Source organism: Stomoxys calcitrans, chromosome 1 (genome assembly GCF_963082655.1).
Source record: "Stomoxys calcitrans chromosome 1, idStoCalc2.1, whole genome shotgun sequence".
In the NCBI taxonomy this organism is placed as follows: domain Eukaryota; kingdom Metazoa; phylum Arthropoda; class Insecta; order Diptera; family Muscidae; genus Stomoxys; species Stomoxys calcitrans.
Genome location: NC_081552.1, coordinates 212,319,004 through 212,333,640, shown reverse-complemented (window position 1 = coordinate 212,333,640; position 14,637 = coordinate 212,319,004). Strand labels below are relative to the sequence as shown.

General features: G+C 41.4%; 1 protein-coding gene across 7 annotated transcripts in view; it reads right to left on the bottom strand.

Moving 5' to 3' along the window:
- LOC106086180 (ensconsin) overlaps nucleotides 1–14,637 on the bottom strand; it is an 84,382-nt gene that overhangs the window by 7,093 nt on the left and 62,652 nt on the right. For all 7 annotated transcript variants that reach the window (XM_059365489.1, XM_059365496.1, XM_059365499.1 and 4 more), the window contains 5 exons: nucleotides 13,530–13,700; nucleotides 5,736–5,911; nucleotides 4,876–5,670; nucleotides 4,570–4,815; nucleotides 3,909–4,510 (listed from right to left, as the gene is read on the bottom strand). In XM_059365489.1, coding sequence (XP_059221472.1) covers nucleotides 3,909–4,510; nucleotides 4,570–4,815; nucleotides 4,876–5,670; nucleotides 5,736–5,911; nucleotides 13,530–13,700 — 1,990 coding nt within the window. The remainder of the gene's footprint in view (nucleotides 1–3,908; nucleotides 4,511–4,569; nucleotides 4,816–4,875; nucleotides 5,671–5,735; nucleotides 5,912–13,529; nucleotides 13,701–14,637) is intronic.

The following is a 14,637-nucleotide window of genomic DNA, read 5'->3' as shown; positions in this document are numbered from 1 at the left end:
CCCAAATTGCAGCGACCACTGCCGTGTGGTTAAGAGAGATCTCTCATTGGTCATGTGGCGGCTACGGATACTGTGTTATCGTTGATACAATATCCGATGTTCCAGGTAGTGTGGATTACATCCTACCTGAGCCCCTCTTTGATAGAAAGTACTGTACCACTATTCCTGAGTTTCGTACGAATACTGCATGTCTCCGGTCACCATCAGCCTTATCCAATCTACCAATCTTTCAAGTCGATGGTTGAAAGATTACATTCCCTTAGTCTTCTAAGTATCGATTCAGTATCTGAGGGAATCGTTGGTATCCAAGCATGCGTCATTGGTCGAGAAGGAATATCTTCCTTCTTGACTAAATTTAGTGCTGCACCTGGCCAGATCTTACCAATCTTTTTTAGAGCACAACTAACATCGCCAAACTGTTCCTAGCGACATTAGCAAAGGTTCTTGGACCCATCTTACTGTTGTTCGCCCTAGTTCTTTTAGGCATGGGATGCCCGCAGCCTTTTGGCTTTGGGGTAGCCTGTGCAGTGAATTCCCGAGCCCAATTTAAGGAGTCTCTCTCTCCCTATTAGTGAGAGTCTTGAGACATTCGCACCAAGCCTCTCAATAAGCCTGAGAGAGATGCGACTAAGTCGGAGTCGGGGCTAACGTGCTCAACTCCAATCAAACTCCAACTCCGGCACAATAGTGCGACTCGACTCCGGTCGACTCCGCAGCCCTGATTTGAGCAACACATACGATATAAGTAATGTAGATCCAGGAACATTTAAAGAAACATTCAATTTTCATCAGCCACTCTGGTGTGAAGCGAAGCACACTGATCCAGCTAGTAATACTATATGTAAAGGCCTGGTTATGCTTTCGTAAATGTACCGTTAATGTAGAATAAATGTATCGTAAATGCAAAGAGGCAATTATGCTTATTATAAAACGTAGCGTTTGATATTATAAACGAAAAAAATTTATTAACTAAATGACTTGAAGGTGAGGGAGGGTCTGACGTCGGAAACTTCAGGCATACCTTAAGGGCAGGTCGGAGGAGACGGCCCTCCACGAAGTGGTGCGAGAAGTCGAGGCGTCTCTCCTACAGAAGGAATACGCGATGGCGGCTACCATGAATATTGAGAGGGCATTAAATAACGAGGAGATGGGATGACAGTCACCGCCCTGAACCGAATGGGGGTCGAACTGAGTTTCTCCCTGTGCGACTGTATACTATGTGACAGGGCTTTCAACGCGTACTTCGGAGATAATGTAGTCAGAAGGCGGGCGATTAGGGGAATTCTTAGAGGCTGGGGTGTTATCGGGATTATCTTTCCATGGAGGGAGGAATGGGAAGCGAATACTGTCTTTGAAGAGAATGATACCTCGGTCTTTATAGATAGCACCAAGATGGAGACAGGGACTGGATTGGGGCCATACTCCGACACACAAAATATCGGTACGTTGGTGAGACTGCCGGACGAGTGTATGTTCTTTCAAGCAGAGCTGGGAAGGGATTTACAGCTTTCGAAATTAGTATACATATATGGCGGCCCTCAAAGCCGTGGGTTCTATGACACAGGTCAGACTGGCCACCGAGTGGACTCACCTTTTCATGGTAGGCTACACATTCAACCTAAACTATTAACAATATATTGTGATAGATTCTTCAGAGAAATCATAAAATAGGAGAAAAGCAGTTTTCCAAATTAAATTTTTGGTTTTAAATTTTGTTCAAACTTCAAATATTGTCAGCTGACACGAAAACGAAACGTAAAATTTTGTTTTTACTGAATTCTACTTTCCGTTCGCTATTAATATGTGTGTGAATCAAAACAAAACAGCTGACACGTTTTCCTACATTTACGGTATGGTTACGAGAGCAAAACCAGGCTATTATATACATACATATAAAAATTAATTTGTGCGTGTTTGTTTAGTTGTTTGTTTGTGGATTTGTTTGTTTCGTATAGACTCAAAAACGGCTTAACCGATTCCTTTAAAATTTTCACAGATTGTGGTGAGTGGTCCGCAAGGAGCAATAGGCTATATAATTATTTGATATCTTAAGGGGGCGGACCCTCCCCCTTACCCGAGAAGTACCACCCAAAAATAAAAGTGGACCGATCGGGGCAATATGAGACTCAAATGAAAGGTATTCGGGAGTATAATACAAATTTGATATCAAAATTTGGGGCCATGGATCTAGGGGGCTAACCCGACCCCAAAACCCCTTCAAATGGGCACATTGGACGATAATGACAATATGGGACTCGAATGAAAAGTGTTCGGGAGTAGATTACGAATATGGTCAGGAAGGAGAAATAGGCCCCGTTACCCCAAACACACCAACCAAAATCAAGGTTGACAGATCGGGGCAATATGGGTATCAAAAGAAAGGTATTAGAGAGTAGAATATGAATATGGTATTAAAAGTTGGGTCCAAGGAACCCAGCGGCCACTCCAACCCCAAAAATTCCCCAAACAAACATATTGAACGTACATAATGAATTGGGACTCGGTATTCGGGAGAAGATTACGGATATGACATCAAAAAGATGTCTAAGTATTTGCGGGTTGCCCCACCCCCAAAAGGCCTCCCAAATGGGAATTTAACTCGATCATAGCAAATGAAACGTATTTGGGAGTTGATTACGAATATGACATTAAACTTTGTAAACAATGGGGGATCAAATGATAGATATGTTTGAGTAGAGTGCGTCATTTAAGAATGTACTCAAGTGGCAGATGGAGTGTAGCGCACAACTCTCATATAGACGCCCTCCGCCAAACAGCTGTATACACCACTCATGACAATATGGGGTTAAATTAAAGGTATAAGGTTGTGGACTTCGGACCACCTTTCATTAAAACAGTCGATCAATCATAATGATAATCAGGACACTGTGTGATTTAATTAATGTGTGGGGACACAAATATGACGTTCCAAAAATAATGACGTTCGCCGTGATAGGAGGAGTTGCAAACATTAACGTTAGGATTGCAATCATTTTTAGCTCATCGATAGAGGTAGTCATATAGTCATTTATAGACAACTACCACTTGATGTACAATGTTATTAGCGTTGAGCCACTCCAAGTGAGAAGTAGCACTAACATTTAAGTTAGAGCTATCTACTGCCTGTCTTCAAATGGATTTAGTCGATCCGATTGCAAACAGCCAGTAAATGGTGCTACTTCGGAGAATCCAACATGAACAGAAAGAGGGCAGAGTGGTAAAAATGAATCATACAGCAATTATCTTCGTTATGACTTCGTTGCGGTTGTTTGCTGTATTATTTTTTAACTTTCCCACTCTAAGACGGGCCTTAACAATAATGTTCAAAAACACCAGATCTCAGAGATGGGTAGGGCGATTTAAGCGAAATTTTGTTGGTACACTTACATTAACCCAAAACCAACCATACCAATATCAGAATCTGATTTGGGGTGCCTAGAAGGGCCGCCCACCCCCAAAACACGCCAAATGGATTTATAGACCAATGACTAGAATATGGGTATCAAATTAAAGGTATTTGAGAGTAGAAAGCGAACCTGAAATCCAATTAGGATTTCAGTGTTACGTGGGTCACCCTGCCCCAAAAAATCCCCTCAAATCGGACTCATTTATCGACCATGGCAGTATGGATCTTAAATTAAAGGTCTGTGGGAGTAGAACTCGAAATTGACTTCCAAGTCTCTGGGGATCCACCACACCTTTAAACGGGACTTTTACTTATTGGGGTTTAAATAAAAGGTATTCGAGAGTAGAAAAATCCACAGGAAAATTTTAATACATTTTCAACTGAAATTAGGCTAAAGTTTCCAAATGAAGAGTACTTTTCTCCAACATAGCATTATCGGGCGCAGCAGAACGGGCCGGGCTCAGTTAGTTCATAGATATGGTATAATAATTTTATAACTTACTTCTTGTTGTTAATACTTTCTATGTGATGGCCATTGCCATTAGCTACCGATTGTGGCGTTGTTGTATTGGTGTCATTATTCTGCAATTCGACAAAGATTTGTTTGCCATTTGTTTCTTCAGCAACTATTTGCGCTTGTATTTGCTGTTGCTGCTGCAAGTTTTGTTGAATATTCTTGACATTCTCATCAATAATCATATTGGAAAAACTATTGATGAGGGAGTTTTCTTTATCAATAACCGATTGCTCATACATCGCTTGTGTGTTCTGAGGTTCAGTGGTGGTGGTGTTGGCGATATTGGCAGCAATTACAGGCGTTGACTGCTGTATTTGCGATTGAGTTTCAGGTTGTGATGCGGTTGCTGGAGTTGATGGTGTTATGGATGTGGTGCTAGAACCTGATGTAGGACCACTGTTGTCATTACTGCTGTTTATGACTTCGGAATTTGTTGGTATTATTGGTGTGGTGGATTCAGATGAAATGTTTGTGTCACTGATGTTGTTTGAATTTGGTGTGAGATGTTGAGCTTCTGCTTCCACAGGATTTGTTTCACCAGTAGGAGTGGCCACTGCATCTATTGGTTTGGGAGAGTTATTATTTTCCTGGAGGGAAAAAACATTATCGGTTAGTTAAAGAAATTATGAGAAGTTGCAATGTTTACCTTTGTAGGAGTGGAATTTGGTGTGTTGGTGGCGGCACCACCTCTGCGGGTACGTGACATAATAGCTTCTACACGTTTTCGTCTTTCTTCGCGTTCTTTTTCCTCGCGCTTTAGGCGTTCTGCGACCTCAATCTTTTGTTTTTCGGCTTCTTCTTTGGCCTTCTTTTCGGCTTCTTCACGTTCTATGCGCTGTTTCTCTTCATCTTCGCGTTTTTGCCTTTCCTCTTCTTCGCGTTGTTTTGCTTCCTGCAAGAGATTACCAATACGTAATTAAACACCTTTCTGTTTTGGGACATTTAAACCTACCTCTATGGCTTGACGCAAACGCTCCTCTTCGGCCTTACGTTGCTCTTCGGCTAGACGCATAGCTTCTTCTTCGAACTGACGCTGGCGTTCTGCCTCCTCTTCTTGCCGTTTCAACTCAGCCAATCGTTCAGCTTCCAAACGTTGTCTTTCCAATTCGGCCTGCCTTTCGGCTTCTTCTCGAGCCAACCGTCGTCTTTCGGCCAAAGCAGCCTTGGCTTCTTCCTCGGTAGTAATTTTACTCTTTGCCATCATAGAAGCAGTCATTGCATCATTGTTGTCGACCAACGGTGCAGGAGGCAAGTCACGCACCATTGAACCTTCCTTACTGCCACTGCGAGATTTCGGTTTCTGTGGCACTGATGCAATTGAAGTCGATTCCGATTCAGTATCCGGTTCTTTTTCAGTGCCCTCATCAGCCTTTTCTTCGTGTTGAGGTGAGACCTCAACAAGGGAACTTTCCTTAATACCATCATCATTATCAGAGTGTTTTTTCGATTCCACCTCACCGCCTTCTCCGCCGTTCTGCTTAACTTCAGCGGGTGGCTGAGGAGGTGTGGTTTTAGTAAGGGATTCCTCTGTCTTGACTTGGTTAAGTGCTTCTTTCTGTTCTTTGCTCTTGGTGGCAGCATTTTGATGGTCTTTGCCATTACTGGACATTGTCTGCTTAATGGGAGGCGTTATGGCCGATTTGGACATTATATCTTTAGATTTTTCTTTGCTCAATTTGTGCAAGCGATCCGAACTGGCTGTTTTTGAAAGCGGCTTTGGTGTTGAGACTTTGGGAGTAAGCGGTTCCTGCAAACAACCATCAATGGAAATATTAGCTCGCTCATAGGCGGCTTCAAATTTTCCAAACTTACCCTTTTGATTGGTGTCTTCTTTTCGGCGCTGAAAAGACGCGAGGATGATGAGGTCACAATAAGAGATGTGGACATCATATTCGTTGATCGCTTAGGTGTGGTTTGTGCGGATGTTGAGGGTGAAAGTGATACATTCTTCACGGGCGGTTTATTTTCTTTTTTAAGTTTATTTATTTCTATAAAATAAGTCGGAGAAGAAAAAACAAAATACATGTCATTTGAATTTTCCAAAATAATATTTTGGTTTTTGTTTGATTATTAATATTAAAAAAATCTTACTGACGAGTTTGGTGGTACCAAACGAAATTACGGAAACCACTCAAATGCTATTACAAAACAAAAACACCATTTCTGCCTAACTTTAAAAAAAGATTGTTTTGCTTCAATTTGCAAAAGAAACAGATAACCCTACGGTCTGCAGCCGAACAATATCCGATTGCATATTTTTAAATATTTTTTATGAAGTACGTTGGGTTTTCTGTTACTATTACAAGTAAAGGGTGGCTTTTTAGCCATTATCTTTTTGGCAACACTGGTTTAAACAGCTCACGCACGTTCCGTGTTTTGTTTCACTGTCAAACTAAAGTTTGGTCTATAATTTAACCATGAATCGTTTTACAAATTTTATTTTTAAAATGCGTGCTCTGTTAAGAAAGTTCATAGCGTGCTGAATTACGTTCAGCGACGAAGCTCATTTTTGGCTCAATGGGCACATAAATAATCAGAATTATCGAATTTGGAGTAAAGATCAGCCAGAGGCATTGCAAGAGCTACCAATGCATCTAGAAAAAGTAACAGTTTCATAGGTTTATGGGCTGGTGGCATCATTGGACCGTACTTCTTCAAATATGATGCGAATCGTAACGTAAGTGTGAATGGTGAGCGCTACCGTGAGATGATATTCAATTTTTTTTGTCCAAAATGCAAGAGCTTGACTTGCATGACATGTGGTTTCAACAAGACAGTGCCACATGCCACACAGCACGCTTAACAAAGGAAATATTGAGAGGCGAGTTCGGTGAACATTTTATTTCACGTTCGGGACCGGTCAATTGGTCGCCTAGATCGTGTGATTTAACGCCTTTAGAGGTCGTTTAGTCCGTCTCTTACGCTGAACGCTTGGGTTCGAATCCTGGTGAGACCATCAGAAAAAATTTTCAGCGGTGGTTTTTCCTAATGCTGGCAACATTCGTGAGGTACTATGCCATGTAAATCTTTTCTCCAAAGAGATGTCGCACTGCGGCACGCCGTTCGGAATCGGCTATAAAAAGGAGACCCCATCCATTGGGGTCATTGCTGTCACGATAAGCTTAGCGACGAGAACCGGGCGCGCCCAATGGTTGCGGACAGTGAAATGCTCCATCCGGAGTAGCTATAACTGCAGTCGCGGACAATCAGCGGTATCGAGCGGAGAGTCTTAGTGAGAGGCCGGGTGGCACTGGCTCTGTACAAATACTGACTGTCTACAATGCTCGATATGACAAGGCGAGTTATTGGCGCCTTTAAATAACCAATGGCCACTCTGTTCCACCGGGGATCGGACAGTTGGACCGGAACGAGCTTGACGAGGATCGCCACCTTCAGATGAAAATGTGGTTACAACAACAAGAACAAAACTTTATTTGTTAATTTTAAATTTTTTTGACTGTTAGAGCTCAATCATTGAGCTCGAGACAAGCTCAATGATTGGAGATTTTCTTTGCAAATGGGAAAGGAAAGCCAAAGATAGCAACACACACCAACCACTATGGGAAGCGTTTCGTCTTTGGTTAGAAGACTTTTCAACCATATTAGGTGTGATGGCTTCAAGGGCCGTGCGTTGGTATGTTGTCTATGAATCGTATTAATTGCGAAAACGCCTCTATGATACAATTACCACATTAACCACGCTCGACAACCCTGTCTATTAACTGTACTTTTTCCCAAAGCATGTGTAATGACAGACTTTTACATCACTTCCGTGGTACACGTTATTATGTGCATCTGTGGGAAGTAGTTGTATTGATGACTTCGAACGCTAGACAACAGCAACGGCCCTCTCCAAATTTACGGCTACGAGACCCTGAAAATGTCATATCGGATAAAATATATGGGAGCTATATCTAAATCTGAACCGACTTTGATATAATTATGCACACATTTTGGAATATTAAAAATAATGTCTTGTGCAAAATTTTGTAGAGATGGGACAAAACTTATGGCTACTAGAGACTAAAACTGTCATATCGAATGAATCATGTATATGGGAGCTATGTCTAAAACTGAACCGATTTTGATAAAATTGTGCACACAAGTTGGAACATTAAAAAGAACGTCTTGTGCAAAATGTTGTAAAGATGGGACCAAAATTATGGCTACTAGAACCTAAAAATGTCATATCGGATGAAACATATATATGGGAGCTATATCTAAATCTGAACCGACTTTGATATAATTATGCACACATTTTGGAATATTAAAAATAATGTCTTGTGCAAAATTTTGTACAAATGGGACAAAACTTATGGCTGCTAAAGACTCAAAGTGTCATATCGAATGAATCATATATTTGGGAGCTATGTCTAAAACTGAACCGGTTTTGATTAAATTATGCACACATGTTGGAACATTAAAAAGAACGTAGTTTGTAAAGATCGGAGCAAAATTAATTTAATTTAAATTAAAATAGACAGTTCGTCCTTGGACCAAAAAAGTGACTTGCGCAAAATCTTACGAAATTCGAACAACAAATGGGACCTGATCACAAGAATATCAAATATCGAAAGAACAGGAAATACATTTTGAAGGCGAGTGGCGCGGATTAGGATTTTTTTTTTTTTGATACATGGAGACTCTTCTTAGAATTGTATGTAGTTTACGTTTTTGCTATACGATTTTTTGAAAAAAAAAAATCGACCCGGTCTAATATATTCGTGATCGTCATGACATTTTAAGTCGATTTGTCCGTCCGTCTGTCTTTCGAGAGCACGCAAACTTTCCAAGGAGTAAAGCTAGGCGCTTGACATTTTGCACAAATATTAGTGTAGATCGGTTGGGATTGTAAATGAGCCAAATCGGTCCATGTTTTGATGCCATATATACCGATCTTGAGTCTTGACTTATGGAGCCTATAGGGGGCGCAATTCTTATCCGATTTAGCTTTGATTTTGCACGTGGTGTTTTGCTGTCACTTCCAACAACTGTGCTATGTATGGCTTAAATCGGTTCATAACCTGGTATAGCTGCCACATAAACCGATCTTGAGTCTTGACTTCTTGAGCTTCTAGAGGGCGTAATTTTCGTCCAATTTGGCTGAAAATTTGCGTGAGGTTTTTTGTTATGACTTCCAACAACTGTGCTGAGTGTGGTGCAAATCAGTCTATAACCTGATATAGCTGCCATATAAACCGATCTCCCGATTAGACTTCTTGAACTTCTAGAGGGCGCAGGGTGAGGTTTTTTGTTATGACTTCTAACAACTGTGCTAAGTATGGTCTAAATCTGTCCATAACCTAATATAGCTGTCATACAAACCGATCATGGGTCTTGACTTCCTGAGCTTCTAGAGGCCGCAATTCTTATCCGATTTGGTTGAAATTTTGCACATTTGTTTTGGTATGACTCCCAACAACTATGTGAAGTATGGTTTAAATCAGTTCATATCCGGTTATAGCTGCCATATAAACCGATCTCCTGATTTGACTTCTTGAGTCCTAGACGGCGCAATTCTTATCCAATTTGGCTGAAATTTTGCATATGTCGTAGTATGCATATGTGCGGTTCACAACCTTCTATTGACTATCTGAGCTTCTTGAGGGCGCAATTATTACTCAATTTGCATGCAATTTTCGAGGTGATATTTTTGACTTGTGTGGCATGACCATATTGGTCAATAGCTTGACATACGTCATATATATTTGAAAAATAATTCAAAGAACTTGACAAATACGATTCATGGTGGAGGGTATATAAGATTAGGCACGGCCGAGCGCTTTTACTTGTTTTTTAGTTAAACATTTCTTCAATCAACTTTTTCAAACACTGTTATTGATATTATCATTTTCGTGATTGAAACAGTTTCAATTAAAAAATTAATTGGATCAATTATTTTCGTAATTGAACCTGATCTTCATTATTTCTGTGATTTTTTTTTTTACGGTGAGGATCAGTTGATTGCAAATTATTACTACCATTACGAAAAAATTTTAAAGCCTTTTGGAGTAGGCTGGAAATGGACTCCAAAAACTCAACATCTGCGGTGGTGGCATCAGACCGTAGTGTGTTGTCCTCCCCTCTTATAGGTGTGGGTGCCTTGGCACCTGTAGTCGAGAGTGATGCTTCAGGCGCACAACTAGTCGTCGGACTAATTAATGAGGAAGAGACGGATTAACGAGAGGGATGGTGGTGTTTCTGACTCGGGTTCAGACAGCGACGGTATTAATGAAACAGTCATCGCAGCCGAATCGAGAGATGAGGCCATCGGGATGACGGCAGAGGTGAGCGATGGCTTTGTTAATCTCACAAGCAGAGCGAGAAAGCGATCCGGTGTACGACGAAGGGGATAGAGGAGTTATACTGGCAGCGCAATCTGGCGAAAGTGCAGGATACTGGAAGGGATAGAACTGACATTTCCAACACTTCTACGGACGCTGGAAAAAGAATCAGATCTCCCGAAGAGCATTACACTGCTAAAATGCTGAAGAAGAAAAAGAACTCCCCGCTTTTAAGTACTTTGGGAAAACCAAGCCAGCCATCCCGCAATGGAGACTCCAGTTAGTGTCCTGCGGAGGTAGACAAAGTCGGAACAGGAACGAAGAAAGCGCGCACGGCCCCTGAGTCTTCATGAAGGACTGTGACCTCCAATAGGAGGCTACAGCCATCACGGAAGGAAGGAGCTGGAGAAAGATGGATATCCCCCAGCTCACAAAGGCGACAGTCTTCATCAAGGGATGGGGCAGTAAATTTGCAACGGAACGTATGTTGGGATTCTTGGGCAAGCAAAATCAAGGTTTTGCCGCAGAGAAGTGGGAGGTCTTCCACAGGGAGGAGAAGGAGGAAGGAACTCCCCTTGTGGTTGGCATTGATCAAGTCTCCGTGACGAGTTTTGGCTAAGACTAAAGGCATGGCGCACTACGGGAGCAAGGCTTTCTTTTTCAAGATTGGGAAGACTAGAATAGGCAGAAATCCTCATATTGAGACATCAGGCCGTGCAGTGGCAGGTGACTCAATACCGCCCAACGAACAGGGAGCTGATGACGAGACAATCACGGCCTCTCTCAATATTGGAAAGACTAGGATAAGCAAAGATCCTAATACTAAAATATCAGGCAGTGCAGTGGCGAGAGACCTAACACAGCCGACTTAAAGATTCGGCGGACTAGTATAGGTAAAGAACCTAATATTGAAACATTAGGCAGCGCAGCGACAGGAGTATCAATGCAATCTAACGAACAGGGAGCCGATGATACTACCATCACTTACTAGCAAGAAGCCCATTTACTTAAGAATTGGAAGACTAAGATAGGCAAAGATCCTAGTGTTGAAACATCAGGCAGTACAGGGAATGGAAACTCAATACAGCCTAACGAACAGGGACCCGACGATCTAATACGATGACATTAGGCAGTGCAGTGACAAGAAAGTCAATGCAGTCCAAAGAACAGGGAGCAGACGATGAGATCATCACCTACTCCCAAGTTGCCCATTTACTGGAGGACCAATGATTGAGGTACGATAAACCTCCACCGGAGCGAGACTGCTACACACGCTCTGATGGAGAAAATCAGCAAGGGCAAGATTCATATTGCCATGGACGACCCGGAACAAAGTTTCTGGACTGAACCATGTCAACTACCAATTATTCTATGCTAACACTGGTACTCGGCCGAGGACCTGCGTTATTTGTCATAAAAATTTTATTTATATATTTTCCCCAGAGTTGTCAACGTCGGATGCAACAGTGTGGAAACAGGGAGACGGTGGAGCATACGTGACATCACTTTATCTGCCTTTCGACTCTCCGACACCACCACCCACGTCGGAGCTGCAACGGCTGGTGAGCAAAGCAAAACAGACAGGAAACGAGGTACTAAAAGAGTGCGATGCAAACTCTCACCACATTTCGTGGGGTAGTACCAACACTAAAAAGCGGGGCCAAGCCCTTGCAGAGTTATTAAATACCAACGACCTAATAACACTTAATATTGGTAACACCGCTACCTTAGGGAGGAGGTATTAGATGTGACGATATGTTCGGAAAATCTAATCGGTGAGGTTCAGGATTGAAGGGTCTCCATGGAACACTTTTTCCCTGCTAGCGGCACAGTCTGGGATTGAAGGAACCCTAATATTGCCATCTGGAAGAGCATTTTACACGGAGGACAGAGTGGGCCTGGGGGTCTACATTGAGAACCCAAGTACTGAGATCTGTTTTAGACTGCCTGACCATAATATGGTCCTGCAGACAGAGATCCGGGCGTTCACGGAATGCGTGAAGTGGTGTGGTGCTAACGCGAGGACGACGATTGTGAACATCTTTACGGACAGTAAAATTACCATAAGGGCAATAACAACAAGGACAGTTAGGTCACAAACAGTCTTGCAGTGTAAGAAGGAGATTAAGGCCTTCTCTGAGGATGGCACAATTCACATCGTTTGGGTGCCGGGCCATAACGAAGTAAGGAGGAATGAAAGGGCAGATGATTTGGTGGTGAAGGCCAGAGGACTGCCGCGAATAAACTTGGTTAACCAGAAGCCTTTCGGGTCGACGCAGTCCGAGTTCAGGGCGTGGGCGACAAACGCGCATGCAACACTGTGGAACAGCGAAACGGTCGGTAGGACGGCGAAAATCCTAAGATTGGATCCAGATCGTAAGAAGACGATGGAAGCAAGAAGGAAGTCAGTATAGCTATTGGTATCATAACGAGATACATAGGGCTACGAGCTCACTTATGTAAAATCGGTGCGGCAAGATAATGAGACGTTGGAGCATTTCCTTTGTCATTGCCTGGCTTTCGCATCTAACAGATGCCGGCACTTAGGTGGAGACACAATACCAGACATGAACCAACTTAGGGGAGTGGTATTAAGGATTTTGTAAGTGGCACGGAATTCCTAACTTAGAGGTTACTCTATAGTTTTAAGAGCGCACAACATGCCATTACTGGCTTAGGTGTATGTCCATAGTGGCATGGGGCGGATTAATATCCGCACCCTCTTTTCAATCTAACCTAACCTAAAGCGATGTGGCTGGTTCGATGGCAGCACCTAAAACATGGGCTTTAGAGGAGAAACACATTTTAAAATTGGGCATTGTCTGACGCTGTCCTAGACAAAGACACACTCTCAACCCGAAGTGTGATATATTTTATTATAATCCGCGGTAGAACAGATATGGCTAAGACATCCTCTATAACTAAAGCACGAAAGTCATTCATTCGTATTCCATGGCTTGCTTAATTGATTTAAACTTGCCAAAAGAATATCTAAGAAGTTTAAAACCTCTTCACCAGTTACTAGTCACAAAACCCTGATTTTGGGCTAGACATCCTCTATAACTGAAGGATGAAAGTCATTCATTCGTATTCCAAGGCTTGCTAAATTGATTTAAACTTGCCAAAATCATATATAAGAAGTTTAAAACCTCTTCACCAGTTACCAGTCACAAAACACTGATTACTGGCTGAGGTGTGTATGTGCATAGTGGCATGTGGATGAATAGAATCGGCAACCTCTTTTCAATTTAACCTAACCTTACCTTAACAAGTTAATAATAAACTAAATAATTATTTTTTTTTTTCATAATTTGCTACTTACCATCTACCGATACAACCGTACCGGCAATACTGGCTGGACGGGGTTTGCGAGCAGCTGGCATTGATCGTCTGTTGATAAACCCAGATGTTGACATTGTAGTGGATGTGGACATGGCACTGCCGGGTCGTGAAGTCGTGTGGCCGCCGGGAGTTACTGTGCCAGATCGTGAACCTACATATGATGGGGTAATAAAAAAATGTTGGTATTCATATCAAAATGGTTACAGTGATGAGATTTAAATAAAAAAGAAGTAGTCTTTTAATGAATGATATGAAAAAATAAAATAAAAAAGATGTTTATATTCAATTGACTAAATAAACCTTTACCAAAAAATTTTATCGACAACCAATCACCAGGACTTCAAATGTTTTTTTTTTTTCAGTTTTGTTTAGACAACAATACAAAGGATGTACAGGACTAATGTATGTAACTATGTATTTACGAATAATTACAATTTACATACCAGATATGCAAGAGTTAGTCAATAATATTTGTAATATAGACAAGAGGTAGGTAATGTACCTACATACCCACACAGATTGGTTAATATGGAGGACACACAAATATATGTACTATACATCATTTGTAGTTTGGAAGACTAGGGGGAAGTAAGGAAATTCGTAGAAATTTGATATTCTGTAAGCCAAACACCACATTTTTGTAAAGGCCGAAAGCATTGCGTTACATAAAAAACAAAATAAGCTTCTGTCGAATACAATTCTAAATAAATATAAATGATACAATACAATTTTTATAAACTTTTTGTTTTTTCTTTTGGTATACAATGGACTAAGAATACATCATAAACTGTGAGAAGAAAAAAAACGCCAGAATCTTTCAAACACCTTAAAGCGAAATAATGGGGAGGAGATTAACAATGAGACCAGTACTGAAAGAAATAGAAAAATAAGTTTATACGTAAATGTAAATGTAGTATTTATTGTATATAGAGGAATGCGTACAGTGTGCGAGAAACTTTTGTTTTCTTAAGCCATAAATCAAACGCGTTTAAAGATAGAAATGCTTATGTATGAACACTTTCCAAAGGCTTTTTTCTGCATTAAAACTAAAAAGTAGGGAATGGTCCAGATGTTAGACCTGTAGTGGC